At 42.4% G+C, this 15,273-nt stretch overlaps 2 protein-coding genes across 2 annotated transcripts in view; both read right to left on the minus strand.

Annotated features, from left to right (window-relative positions):
• IQUB (IQ motif and ubiquitin domain containing) overlaps positions 1 to 15,172 on the minus strand; it is a 431,014-nt gene extending 415,842 nt beyond the window's left edge. Inside the window, exons 1-2 of the mRNA XM_078680839.1 lie at positions 15,106 to 15,172; positions 2,812 to 2,877 (exon numbers count right to left, since the gene is read on the minus strand). The gene's annotated coding sequence lies outside the window, so the exon portion shown is untranslated. The remainder of the gene's footprint in view (positions 1 to 2,811; positions 2,878 to 15,105) is intronic.
• NDUFA5 (NADH:ubiquinone oxidoreductase subunit A5) overlaps positions 1 to 15,273 on the minus strand; it is an 81,394-nt gene that overhangs the window by 24,159 nt on the left and 41,962 nt on the right. Inside the window, exons 3-4 of the mRNA XM_078680888.1 lie at positions 15,106 to 15,222; positions 2,812 to 2,877 (exon numbers count right to left, since the gene is read on the minus strand). Of these exons, the coding sequence (XP_078537014.1) occupies positions 2,812 to 2,877; positions 15,106 to 15,222 (183 nt within the window). The remainder of the gene's footprint in view (positions 1 to 2,811; positions 2,878 to 15,105; positions 15,223 to 15,273) is intronic.

The raw sequence follows: 15,273 nt of genomic DNA on the forward strand, positions 1-15,273 counted from the left end.
CCAAATCGATAAGACAAGGTATTTTGTTTTATTTTTTCATGTTTGTCGGTGAGTCAGCTTTTCTAGAAAGCAAATGCATAGAATGAGCTCATGGAGAGACGATTAGCCTATTCTTTCAGACAATCACATAGTTCTGATCCACCTGCCGTACTCTAGATACCCAGGAGCCAGGCAGTCAGGTTCAGCTGTGTTAGGCTGTACTGAAGGTTCCTGCGGCCTGCATATAATTCTCCAGCTGGATAGAAAATCATTTGCATACCAACCACCACGGTCATTACCACTGAGGGGAAACAAGAAGAAAATGCTCTATCAGTTGTTTCACTTTGATGACCACATTGGAAGAGGAGGAATTGGTGGGAAAGTGTGTAGATAATTTTTTTAACAGTTTATTAAAAGGGTATTCCCCTTGGCCTTTGGCAACCTGCAGATAAAATCCTGTCACTGTATGTTATTTGCAGTGGCATAAAGATAAACATCCTGTTTCTCCTGCTTAGAGATGTCCTCTTCTTGCAATACATTGAGTTCTTTCAAGAGATGCTTCCTAAGCTGGTCTCTGGAGACCTGGCGGATAAACCACTCATATTTAAACATGTCAAGCCAGTGCTAAATTCTTACATTCTCATTTGAGCTTACCTTGATATTGATACAGACAATAGTACGATAAAAAGCCAGTATCAGAAAGGTCAAAAAGGACTTTCAAGCTAGAGGGATTGATCCAATATGTTTTTGTGGAGTCACTGTAGTCTGGTAGACCATTAACACTCTAGTGTGTGTTAGTCCATATAAGCACTCTAACCTTGCATCAACATGTAATTTACAATAGATTGTGCCTGTACTATTGGCAAGTAAGGGACGGTTATCCTCACCCACCCTTAGGCGGCATGCTACACCATCGGGGGTCCTCGCCCCCTCCCCTCACTAGGACAAATGTGGGCTACAACTCTCTAAACCCAGGGAGCTCTTGAATTGTGTTTTGCGTAATCAGGGCCCTAAGAGTTTGTGGTGTGGATGAGGAACACAGAGTATGTGACAGGAGGAGTTGAAAATACCACTTGGTGGGCTAAACAATGTTTTTTCTGGTGACCCCAAGGAATGGATTAAAACAGAGAGGAATAGAACTTCAACCCAATAGGAGAGAGGGCAACATGTTTCTGCCTGGCTCATGACCTAACAAAGAGGTACTAGGCATTCTACAGGACCATACTTATATATTGTTACTCTGCCAAGCATTAAAGCTGAAGCATATGTAGGTATAAATAACATTGAAAACAGTGACCCACAGTAGTTGTAGGAGTCGACTACTGTCAAAGTTACCTGAGTAAATGTAGTAATGAAGAGACATACGATTAGGAAAATAACTTAAAATGATATTTCACTTGTGCATTTTGTGCATTTTGGGTGTGGTCATGCATATGTGACATCGCGCAGCGCACATGTGGGACTTGTACTCTAGGGCTTCAGTCTGAGTGTATGTCTTGGTACATTTCTTACCCACAAGAGTCTGTGTTAGACTCAAATTAAGCCTTATTTTGGAAAACCAAGAAACAGAGATACATGTAACAGAGAAGGGAGAGACAAACATTTGTATTTTTGGATACTATACCATGCAGAAAGATTCGGTAATTGGCTCTCAGCGCTGCTAAGGTCTTTTATTGTACTCTGGTGGATGGTTTCTTTTTTTTGCTAGTTAAACTGCAGCTGTTAATGGTAGGTTTTATAAGCCAACAAGCAGTAATGGACTTTCCCATATGTTCTAAACTGAAATTTAGAGAGCATTTTCCTTTCTGTAATCTGGCAGACTTAAGAATCAGGCCTCTGTTCTTACCTTCTAGATCTCGTCATTTGCACGCTATCTGAACCCTGCTGCCTAAGAAAAGTAGGCCATGCATTTTCTGATATTAATTTAGAAAAAGTGTGAAGATCACTAATTGGAATATCCACGGGTCACCAGCTGTGCTGAATATCTTTTCTATAATTGTCATTATTCCTTTCTTCAACATTTTGCACAAGTCCTCTCTACGGTACCTGACAAAGAGGCCTGCAAATTATTCCACATTGTCCCATAATCAACCAGAAAGATTTTAAGGGGCATGGATTCAAGGCGGCTGAGGTCAGAATGCGCCCTTGTTGGCCACTGCTAGCTAAATCTTTTGGGGAGGTCCTATGGCATTCCCTTGCCCCTGATCGCAAACCTGTCTGCCTCGATGCAGTGCTTTGTTTTGGGTGAAAAAATAGCTTTCTGTGGTCTCCTTTCCCTACAAGGCCCAGCTTGGTCTCAGCAAATTACGTCTTTGTCCGTCAGTGTTCGAATTCATATCTCCTGGCATTTGTCGCACGTGGAAGTTCCGCCACAAGAACTATGTGCCTGTAATTCTGTCCTATACACCAGAGGAAAAGAGCTGGTGAAGCAGCCAAATAAAAATAAAATCCATACTGCTTATAAACACCATCTAAAAAGGTACCCACCCAAAGAAACTTAATTGCTTGAGATATGCTGGGCATCATCCTTCACCATGGAAGGAACAATATGTGAGAATATGCTGTGACAAAGTAAAAGTGCTAACCTCGGACATGATCATTCTGCTTAGAAGCAGTTTTGAAAACGTACAGGACCATCTTTTATAAACCTACATGGTACATAATACACTCCTGGCTGTTTAAGCGTGTGACGAGCAGTTTTGTGTTTTTTTCACTAATTGAACCTGTCAGATGCAACTGTTTAAAAGTGAAAAATAAAATGTACAATTTGACTTCAATGATTTATCTATTAATGTCTTCTGTGTAACAACGTGAAAATGAAAAAGTCATCACCTGTACAATGGCCTCCTCTATTTGACCACAGTTAAACCTTTCTTCCAACTTCTGCACATCTGGTTCCTGTTCAAATAAAGATACAGTTGGTTATCACTTTTCAAGCATGCAATCTTCACACACCACAAATTAAAAAATAGAATTCAATTAAATGTTCCTTGAAATAGATGTATTTAAATCTATTCACATGAACTTAGTAACATTTGATTTTACTGAAGTATTATTTTCATCTCCAAAACTGTACCTTTGGCTTACCGAGTGCTCTTACAGTGGTTATCCTAAGAATCCTGCCTTACATACGCAAAGGACATTTAAAAATGCAGGCAAAATAAGAGATATCGCAGCAGTTTCAATTAATAAAGAAAAATAAAGAAAGCCTGCATGTGTTGTACTTGGCTCTTTCCATGCTCCGATACAGTGATCACAGATTACCGATCCAATTCTCTGCATGGGGTGCAACCAAGTGCAATACAGACCAAAGAGTAGTAGGAAAGTGGGTTGCTGAAAGAAGGGGGATATGGTAATCTAAGTATAAAATCAAGATTGGAATGAATAACTTGTCCATCCTCCAGGCTCATGAGAGAATTATAAAATATTTCCTATTAAATAAGACTATATAAAATTAAACACATGAGGAAACCTCCCCTATTGACCTCCAGCTTGAGGGAGAAAGTTAACAGGTGGGGTTCATAAATCCTGGCATGGCTGAAGCAAGGCTTTACCACAAGAGAGAAGCCCTTGACCTCCAATCTAACTATCCCCAATATAAATGGATCAAACCAAGCTGGCCCTGGGAGCTAGAAACACCAGTCTCCTTCTACCCCACCAGGCCCTCCCAAAAAAGAAGGGTTTCTGGGAAGAGGTCTACCAACATAACGAGAGGTGAAAGTCCACTGCATCACCATAAGAATGGCCGCAACTCTGAAATAGAGACAATGCACATCTGGAGTAGACTGAAGAACATCGATTAAGGAGTTAAAGCAGGAGTCCCAAACGGGTCTCATAAGGAGAATAAGATATGGCACCAAAAACAAAGGTAATTCAGGTAACGGATAAAAAAATAAACTTTACAAAAAAGTGTAAAGTCCAAAGGGGAACGACCATAAATACAGAGCACACAAGAGCACAAAAATTAAATTGAAAGAAAGACAGATATCTACTGCCACTGCTTTTAAACAACTTTTCAACAAGCAACAACACAGCTGCAATAACAAAAGGTGTGTGCACTCAATAAATAATAACCAGTTACAATGCAACCAACAAAGGGCTTCGCTAATTTAGGTGTAGAAACAAATAAAGAAAAACAAAATAAGTTAATTCGGTGGCTCAGTCAGAGCCTAAGAAGCAAAGAGGGACACAGCAGAAAAAAAGCCAGGATACACTAAATTTTCACAGCTTGAGCATCAACTACTCCAGAAGAGACCGGTCTCCAACCCCTCAGAACTTAAACAAGAGTGCCTCCTCAACCTCAGAAATGGGCCAGACTAGGAGAAAGAAGGGAATCTTCAGACTTCATGAACACAAAACTTTGGAATGAAAACTAGCCCTGCCTGCTTTATACATGCCTCAATATAAAGAGAACGGGCATTTTCTCTAACACTTTAAATGTCACCAGAATGCTAGTAAAGGACACCGCGCCTTTAGAGCTCAAGTCTTTCTTGAAATCCACCACTGTTGCTTTTCAGGCAAAATCGTTTTTTGATATTTGAGTCTGTGAATGAGGTGAATAAGAGGAGGCAAGACCTATCACCAACATCATAATTTTCTTACAAACCGCTACCAGCAGCATCTGCTCATAGCATCCAGCAGAGTGCTAGATCAGCACTGTTGTTAGGGTCACTTTGTTTAGCATGAGAGAACAGTCTACATGCCTTCCACCATCTCTTGCACCAAACCATCTTTAAAGTCCACAAGCTAATTCAGTGTACTTGCCATTAGATAAGTTGCCTACGCCTTAGGAACCAACAATGGAAAGCCCAGCACGTGCAAGAGAGCATCCATGTTCAGGTTGTCTAATACCTATCCACCAGTCTATTCTCACTAAGCTTTCGACTGTATAATTGTTAAAGGCCATTTTCTCTTCTACCAGTACCTAAATCTCTAGCCGTTCTCATCCACGTGTATATTCTCACTAGGCTTTCGACTGTACATTTCTTAAGGATCATTATCTCTTTAACGGTTCTTAAATCTCTAGCTTCCCTCTTTGGTCTCTAGTGTCTTTATCTTGGTGCCTGAATCCGCAAAGTCTTGTTCAACCCCTAACACTCTATTAGAAAGGCCCTCCACCTTTTCGTCTACTGCCCTCACAGCTGCCTCAATGTTACCAGTCTTCCGATTACAGTACAGACAATGATCCGTTTCAACAACTGCCTCTTCCTTGTAGAAATCTCGCAATCTTTGAGAGAATGCTCAGCTCTTTTCTCCTCCCCTTCTAATTCACTGGGACACATGCCTGAAAAACTCACTCGTATTCCTTTGCTATCAATTAGTCGCACACAGTGAAAGGCCCATTAAGAAAACCTCAGTTCAAGTAAAACTCCAGCTCATTACCCGTGGCTGTAGTTTCCTCAGCATGCCTGCCCACCTCTACATGTTTTTGGTGGCTCTGGTTGACCTGTGGTCATCACAGCAATCACCTCGGAGTTCACTCCTCTGGTCACTCCAAAGTAACCAGTGCTGCTCAGGTGACATTGCAAATTAACATTGTTTATGGAGGAAGCTCAGCTCTTCATTACCAGCTCCATTCGTTCAGCATGCATTGCGCAATCGCTTGTTGGAGATCCATGAACATGTGAGTGGATCTCATATGTGGACTAGAAAACTGAAGCATCCGCAGGGCAGCAACATAGCGGTCTTCACTGGGCTAGCATCTCCAGCCGCCTAGGGCACCTCAGCTCTGGTCGCTAAGGTGGAAACGTGGTGCTTCAGTGGGAGCCTAAATAGGCAGAAGGCGTCTTGTCCTCCAGCTGGCCAAGCTCCCCAAGACACATCATTTTTGTTGCCAGAGTCTGAAGGGTGTGTAAGTTGAGGGCACTGCGCCACCCAGACTTCCTCTTCAGCTGACTTTGAAAGAAGTCAATTAAGTCACTTCAGGAGGATGCAAAAGGCAGCACAAAACGCATGATTTTCGGAGGGGAATATTAAAGAACATTTATTACAATGGGAGGTTCAGGAAACATGATTAAGCTGTAGTCACAGAGGAGTCAAATAGAACGCTGCAATTAAACGGATGATCTAGAATATTGGCACGTTGGTTTTGTGGTGGAACCATAACTCTCCGAGAAACAACATGAGCCCCAAAGTCCACATCTAACAACCTGTATTTGTGATGTAAGGGACTGGAGGAAAGAGGCATCACAGGATTAGAAAGAACAGTGTGGGCGCATCGGCTAAGATAGGACTCACACATATCCTCAGCAGAGTGCATTGGTTCCAAATCAAGGAGCAGGAAAAAAACAGCAGCAAGGACAAATGAGGGTGTCAACATCCAGTTATACCAATATCTCGCCATGGTGACTTTTCTAAACAAGCATTTGCAATGCAATAGGTCTCGCATTTATGGGACTTTGAGCTATTAGCACTGTAAATATCAATAGCTTAAATTCTCGCTAAGGAGAGACCTATTGAATTGCAAATATTGTTTGTTTCCAGGAGCCCCATGCCGCGCTTTCACTTAAAAAAAGCCACACCCCTTTCTTTAGACAAGCCACGTCTAAAGAATGGGGCGAGTACTCTATTAGGCGCAAGCGTGGCATGTGGCGCTTGGAAACAACCCCCCAAAAAATATTTGTAAAATAATAGGTTTCGCATTTGCGAGAGTTTAAACTATTGCCATTTACAATGCCAATAGCTCAAACTCTTCTAAATGCGAGACCTATGGCATAGCAAAGAAGCAGCCGCCATTCTCCCGACTGCTAGGAAAGTGAAAGCGCGCATGGCGCGCTGAATGTAAGTAAAGCATGTTGTGCTCGAAGTAAGACAAAACTCAGTAAAGAAAATAGTGCTTACAGACTAAATAACACAGACGGTGTAACAGGAGTAAAAGGGCCAGTCATCATGGGAGGTGACAAATGCAGACAAGGCAGTACTAAGGCGGGACTAACAGGCCGATTACCAAATCAGAAGCCAGCATTTACAAAGGAAAAAGACACAAGCCAATGAAGAATATAAGGGAAACTTCAAGTGCATACGCGAATACAGCATGCCTGGCAGAGCAGCGCATGCGCTGCTCAGGCACGACCTAAAAACTTACAGGTACTTCCATTAAGTCACAGACGTTCTGAGAGGGTGGCATCCAAATTCATTTGGGCCGGTAACGATCCCACAATAGGAAGGCGTATGAAGGTGAAACTAGGGAGAGATGGGAGTTGCAGACAATGCATTTTTTATCAGGTTTCACAGCCATGTCTCCTAGTGGAATAGTGACAGGCTGAGTGCCAAAAACAGTACTGCTTTATTGATTAGGTGATTTTTGATACCCCCATATGGAATGTGGCGTGACAGGATACAAGGCACAGGTCATGTGCACTGTATTTGTCGCTGGTCACCCCAGCCACACAAAGTGTTAGACAGACTAACAATGAGGAAGGGACCAAGCATATTCCCATCCCCATTCACCGATTGTTGGTAATTTGATGTTCTCTCCAGCAATGGAGAAACATGCATTTCAGGTAAGGATGGATGTGAGATGTGCCAGATAAGGGGATCTCCAAGTGAAGTGACACTGATGGAGGATTACAAGAGAGAGATCACAAGGGCTCCAGCACATGAAAAGGGAGCTGGATGCCAGGCTGATGGGGAGGTATGGGCTCAAATTAACATCAGGACACAAAACACCTGCAATCGAGGAAGCAGCAGTTTAAAGTAGTCAGTTACTGGTAAGCACCAAGAACTACCGCCACATCTCCCTGCTGTCTTTTCCTGCCAAAGTCCTCGAGAAGGCCATCAACCACCAATTCACAGAACATCTGGAGACTAAAAATCTTCTGGACAGCTCTTAATCCGGATTCCGTGCCAACCACAGCACTGAAACAGCCCTGATCACAGACATCAGATCCCTCCTTGCCCAGGGAAAATCAGCCGTCCTGATCCTCCTTGACCTCTCAGCAGCATTAGATACAGTATTTTACCACACCCTCATCAAAACATTTCACCACATTGGCATCCGAATCAAATAGACCGCCTCCTCCTTGCTGGCAGAACCCACAGAATCCGCCTACCTTTCTTCTTCTCAGAACCCAAGAACACCATCTGTGGTATCTCTCAAAGTTTTTCCCTCAGCCCGACTCTGTTGAACATGGCCCCCCTTGGTCAACATCGTCATAACACATGGACTAAGCATCATATCCTACGTCACCGACACCCAGATCATCCTCTCACTATCGTCAGAACACATGGACTAAGCATCATATCCTACGTCACCGACACCCAGATCATCCTCTCACTATCAGAAGACCCCAGAGCCACACTGACCAATTTCCGCAAGTGCATAACGAGCGTCGCCAACTGGATGAAAGACAACGGCCTTAAACTCAACACAGACAAGACAGAAGTATTGATCTTTTGGGAACACCACCTCCTCATGGAGCGACGCCTGGTGGCCTCCCGAACTTAGACCCTCACTCACTCCAACTGCTCACGCCTGCAGCCTGGGCATCATTCTGGACAGTAAGCTCACCATGAAAAGAGAGATCAATGCAGTCTCAACCGCCTACTTCCTTATGCTTCGCATCCTCCGCAAGATCTTCAAGTGGCTCTCCACTGACACCAGACGTACCATCGTCCAAGCCCTTATCACCAGCCGACTGGAATACAGCAACACACTCTACATAGGAATCACCTTGCACCACCTCAAGAGACAGCAGACCATACAGAATTTAGTGGCCAGACTCATTGTAGACACCAAAGAAGCCCCACATCACCTTCCACCGAAAGAAGCTCCATTGGCTCCTCATTCAGAAGAGATGTCTGTTGAAGATGCTGATCCACACCTTCAAAGTACTACAAAACCAAAGACCAGCATACATCACCACCTGAACTTCCACAAACCATCCAGGCACCTGCACTCTGCCTCCCTCTTGGTCGCTCACACCTCACGCATTCGTCGCAGCAAGAGTGGAGGACGCTCCTTCTCCTGCCTTGCCGGTTAGTCCTGGAACAACCTCCCACTTCACCTCTGGACCTCTTCCTCATCTGCTGGACTTCAGAAAAGGACTCAAGACCAGGCTGTTTAACTGAACTCTACCCGGCAGCATTGTTCTGAGCGCCTGGATACCTTCACAGGGGATTAGCCACGCTTTACAAATCCTGATTAATTGATAAACCTACAAAGTGACATAAGTGGGTGCAATTATCAGGGACAAGTGCTGGAGATAGATGGGACACCACTGCATCTACTTTAAGATTGCCTCTCAGTCCTCCAGGAAAGACGGACCCAGACACTATGCAAGGATTGATGAATTCATTATCATTAGGGCCCAAGTCCCAAGTCAAAAAGAAGAGGGACACCATATCTAACAAGAAGCTTACCCTTTAAGTTAAAATGTGCTTGGAAAGACACAAGGGAAGTCACAATTTGCGCAAAACAGGGCAAAAGAGGTCATTATAGCCAACAGTAGTTTGGCGTGGAGAAAAGAGGAACAAGCCCTCCAAGAATGAAAATCTTGGAGCCCTGTGCACAGCCAAGTGCCTCAGCCTTGCATCTAAGCATACACCCTGAAGGGCCAACTTATATCAATGTTGTAGACGGGCACTGCAACACAACATCATTGCCAACTTAAGAGGCTTGCCCTGAAGAGTGCAAAAAGACAGTAACAGCCTTGTCATAAGTGCTGAATAACTGTGTTAAGGGCTTAGGCCTGGCACTCTGACAAATGTATAGCATAATTTCCTCACAATGGGCAGGCAGAAGACTGAAATAGAAGGCAAGTAAGAATAAGCAAGTCCTGGAGACTTCCAGTTGAGAGTAACCTAACTGAAACACACCCTATAAACATGATAAGGAAAAGACACTGGCCCGATACTATTACCGTGATCAAGTTTCAATCCCACCTGCCAAATATGTGACAATATCAACCCTATTCCTTGTATCTCATAGTATGGTATAAGATACAGTCTCAAAATCGAAAGAAATGTGGGGTAAATGTGGTGAGCAAAAAGTGACTGGTTTGAAGGGTCTTCAACTGCATATAAAGTTATTGGATAACTACAAAGAAAGTTATCGCAGTTCGATCAGATATATAATTCAAGCAAAGCCCTCTTTTCCCCCCCAGCATTTTTTTACCTAGAATGCACTTAAATGAATAAAGCAGCAATCAAGTTTAGGAATGCCACGGGAAAAACATGGAACATTAGAAAATGAAAAACCAAGGAGAAAACATTAACAGTGGAGTTATTATTATTATTAGGGAACCAGTTTTGAATGAGGTGTAAATACAAAAGAGCCATTGTAACATGAAGAGTTGGAATGCACTCTTCTATCCAAGGTTGCATCGAGTGGGCCCAAGGGTGGTTATCCTTCACATTACTCAACCTCCACTTACTTCAAGGGTCATATCGGCAATTGCCTACAGAGGGCTATGGAATACCCACTAGGTCCTGGATGTACTCCATTATATGTAGGGATCCCGGTTTTATGGTTTTTATTTTTTTGTTATTTCAGTCTGTAATTATCCATATTTATTTTTTATCAACTTAATGTGTATTTATCCATATTTATTAAGGGTTTTGTGAACAAGTAAAGCTGAAACTGGTATATTTCCACATTTATTTAACCAGCAAATATGCAGTCATGCTTAAATGCCTGCCAGGTTTCAGTGATATGAACACCAGCGCAGAAGATAAATCAAAGCACTTATATGAAAAAATGCACATTTCAGTATCAGCCTTGTGCATATCTACTGCTGTTTAAGCCTCCTTACTAAAATTACTTCCTTTTTTAACCCCTTTACCTATGAATCCACACAGTTATTGGCCAGACAGTCATGGCAAAGTGTATTTAGAACCACTCAAAAAGCACTAAATTCCCGTTTTTATCCACATTTAAAAAGAAATACAGACAATAAAACAAATGGTTTTCTGTCTGTATTTATCTGTAAAAAAATCAGTAAAAACGGATAACAGGTACCTTTAATTATATGTAAGGCTCCCTGTTTTTTGTTTTTACAGATAAATACAGTCAGAAAACATTTATTTTCTCGTCTGTATTTATCTTTAAATGTGGATAAAAACAGAAATTTGTTTGCTTTGAGTAGTTTTAAATATGGTCTGCCAGGCCAAAAGCTGTGTAGCGCGGTTAAAAAAGAGAGGTATTTTAGAAAAGAGGCTTTAACAGCAGTAGATATGCACAAGGTTGATACTGAAATGTGCATATTTTTATACAAGTGCATTAACTTACCTTCTGCAGGTGTTCACAGCATTGAAACCTGGCAGGCATTCAAGCACAAGTGCATATTTATTGGTTAAATAAAAGTGGAAATATGCTAATGTCAGCCTCATTTTTTCACAAAACCGAAAATTAATGTGGATAAATGCAAATTAAATTCGCAAAAAAATAAATATAGATTAAAAAAGCTGACGGAAATGTCAAAAAAATAAATACCATAAAACCGGGAGCCCCAATTATATGCCCTTGCAGAAAACTTTAAGACTGAAAATGCTGGTAGGCTGGCTGCTCTGGGATATGTCAGTGCTTCCAATTATAGAGCTAGATGTAGGAATGCAGGTGGAGACCGAGATAGACGCTTTTCTGAGAGTGCAGTGTTGATTATACAGTACATGCACAGGGGTATGTTTATGTTCATCACTCTCAGTGCACATCGCTCGTTTAAGTTTAGTGTTTGAGCCCAGTCAGTGCGTGGAGGCATTACAAGTGTTCCATTATTATGCATTAATTAACCCGTCCCAACCGTTCCCTCTCGGGTGGGCTGTGCTGGTGACGGAACGGTTCTGTCACGGCCTGCTCGCCGCGCCTGCGCTGTGTGAATTCCGTGCCTGCGCTGACGTTCTAATGGGTGAGCGGGTCCGTGACGGAATCGTTCCGTCACAAGCACAGCACACCTTAGGGCCGTAACGGAGCGGTTCCATCACGAGCACGGGACAGCCGCGCGGCCCCGCCTCCCCCTTAGCGCTGCGGCGGAATAGCCGCCGCAGCGAAGGGGTTAAATAAAGTTTCATATGCTTGCACCCACATATGATCCAGGTATAGGCCAGGCCACCCGAAGGAGAGAGAACGCTGCTCAAGGTGTCTCCCGTTTCATGCCTGCACACTGGAATTCACTCTATGGAGAGTGACTGCCTCATGGGAGTTCGGGTTGTAAAACTTGCTTCATCCATAGAAAATCCTTGGTTCACTGATGGAAGTTCAGAAAATAGCTTCCCTTCAAATGTTAAGAATCGCCCCACCTAGTTGCACATCAGCAGATCCCTCTGTTTGCGCTTCTTGTATACTTTCAAGTTCACTTTTACTGGACCACGAGCAGAATTGGCTCCTAAAAGAGGTGGAGTTTTAAGAAGTGCTTATATTTACATTTTAAAGTGTTTACCTGTCAGGAGGGGCACATCTTGAGACTCCACCTCCAGAGAAATACTTGGGAGAGTCTGGACTTCCAAAAGGAATGTACTGAATGACTGATTAGCTCTGGTTGGAGTATGTGGTTGAGATTTTTGATGTGAAAACAAAAGGCCTCATTGGTAAAGGAAAGGGCTTTCAATTCAATTAATTTGGCTCCTTGAAACAAAGTTAATATAAGAATAACTGGGGGATCTCTACACCTCGAACTCAACTAACTGTGAACTGCAACGTTCTGCTGTGTCTCCAGGAGAAGGAATACCTATTCAAGAAACATAATGCATTCTAGAGTGACTGAACTAGACAATCGCCACTCATGTTCTTTTTGAGTCGGGTATGACGTTAAATATGTCCTCAAAGACTTTAGATGTGAAAAGACTGCCTTGGTGAATTGATGGGTCTGTGGTTCCGTCCACAGGTCATGCTCAGTTATAAGATTCACTTCATTGGAGGTCACGGAAGAGAATTGGCCAAAGAGATAGATGACCTACAGTTCAATCTGAGGATCTCTGTGTTGGGGACATTCAATTTCAATCAGTTGGGGCTCATTCATTTAGAAAATACAAACGGTCACACCTATGTTGCTGTGAAGGACAACACAGCAAGGAGCCAATTTTACCCATGGAGATAAATATAGGGAAGACTAACTGACTATTTAGCAATATGGATCAACAGGCTGAGATTGTTATGTATTTAAAAAAAAGAAAATTAGGGCAAGAGCACACAACAGTTTTCACTTTTAATATGTATACATCCCAGTTGGCAATTTAAAGCACATAAACAAAATAAAAGCATTTAATAAAATGTAGATCTCTTAATAACACTAAGGGGCATATGCATAATTCTAAATACCGGTCACAAAGCGGCAGATTCTGCGAATCTGCCCCTTTGCGACCGGTATTTTTGCATTTAGGATGCATCAACCCAAATGCAAATTTGCAATTTAAGTAATCACAAAATTTGTGACAACTTGAATTGGGAATGCATATAGGGAATTGCACATTGCGATTCCCTAACTGTAATGCATGATCCAATTTTAAATTGCGAATTCGCAATTAGGGATCGCAAATTATCATCAAATTAAAGTTGATGGTAATTTGCGAAAACGTCGAAAAATGCACTAAAGCGCATTTTTCAAAGTTCCATGTTAAACACACACATGCACTTGGGGCATGTGTGCGCGCAACATGTGGTCACATGGCAATTTCAGGGGTGCATCAGGGTGTCCTTTTGGCACTCTTGCACCCTTGAAATTGCATGCACAATTTGCGAGTGCCTATTTGGTACTCCCAAATTGCACATGCAATTCCCATTCATTCCTATGGGACTCTAGGCCCATAGGAATGAATGGGAAGCTATTCCTTAATTGCGAATCGCAATTTGCAATTAAGGAATATGTAGGAATTACAATTTCTTTTAGCGATTCCTACATGCATAAGGAATCGCAATTCCTTATGTTGAGGCATGTGCCCCAAAATGTAGCAGAGAGACTGAAACTGAAGAACATCAGCTATGCTGCTGAATTACTCTTTTAAAATACTCAGGCTATTCTGTTTTTGAAGACCTTTTGACTGGGCTTCACGTCTCCCTTATGGCAAGCACAGGCAGATTTTAAGTAGCCAACTGGCTGAGAATTTTGGAAACAGGCAGAGACTTACAATAAAAGAGTAAAAGTATTGACACCGAACCGGACTTTAAACCCTTCCGAACCTGTGCATCTTCGCCTCCCTAAGCAAACCTCACTATCACACCAAAAGAGCCTTCGATGTCCACAAAATATGTTCTGAGGTGTGAATTCAGCATATACACTGAATCATGGTTCATCTCTGCACAGTGTGGTGTATGAAACAGATTAGCATGATGGTTCCCATTATCTCCCTCTTCCTAGAAGACCATAATGGCAGGGCTTCATCGGCGTTTCACACACTAAACTCATCTCTAAGTTTTGAACCACACTGTAAGTGTGCTACCTCTGTATCCATCCCGTCATCATACAATAGGCTTACTATGGGCCTCTACCTACCAGTGTTTGCTCCTGCCTATCCATCTCGTCACCATTATTCCCTGTTATGTCTAAGACCTGTGACAAATTTTACAACAGTGCTTTCACTAACATTCACTGATGAATACCACTAACAAATATGGCACATTGCATTGTTCTCACACGGTATGAAAATAATACAGGAAATAACTTTTTTTCTCTATTTCACTCAAATTATAGAACGAGTTCAGTTAAAAGCAAATGTAAACAGTTATTCCCTCAAATAAAGAGAACAGTTTTACGAGAGGACAACAGTAGGAGAGTCAATTTACTTCTAGATACACCAGTTAATAATCTTACTGGGTTTTCATATTCATGTTTGCAGCGCGGAATCCATCGCTATGTAAGGAGAATGAGGTTTAATGCTGCAGCCTGATGGTCTCTAACAATGGGGACAAATGTTGTGCAGCTCTGTAGCTAAAGAGTCGCAGTCACCGAGGTGAGGAGCGGCCTTGTAACTACAAAGGATTTAGCAGCCCTCAAGTCCTGGATTAGCCATGGGAAACATTTGTGCACATCACTTGAACTTTCAGTGCTCGATTTATAGAAATCACAGTGCCGTGTTGCAATGGAAGAAGGTTTGGTATAACAAAGCGAGAACGCTCACGCAGAGACAATGATTCAAGCATGGTTCTACAGAAAACCACAATGGTGCACGAATACTGGGGAACAAGCAGAAGCTTACCGTCTTCACCGCATTGAATCTTTCATTTATAATTTGCTCTGTGTACTTTCTGTAGGCTGCTTCTTGGGGGACAGTCTGAAGTGTGGCGAGAATTTTTGTGTACAGGATCCTCAGGCGCTGAAATAGAAATTAAACAACCGAAACTAGCATCAGAGTTTAATGTTCCAT

This window comes from Lissotriton helveticus, chromosome 1_1 (assembly GCF_964261635.1).
Source record: "Lissotriton helveticus chromosome 1_1, aLisHel1.1, whole genome shotgun sequence".
Lineage (NCBI taxonomy): Eukaryota > Metazoa > Chordata > Amphibia > Caudata > Salamandridae > Lissotriton > Lissotriton helveticus.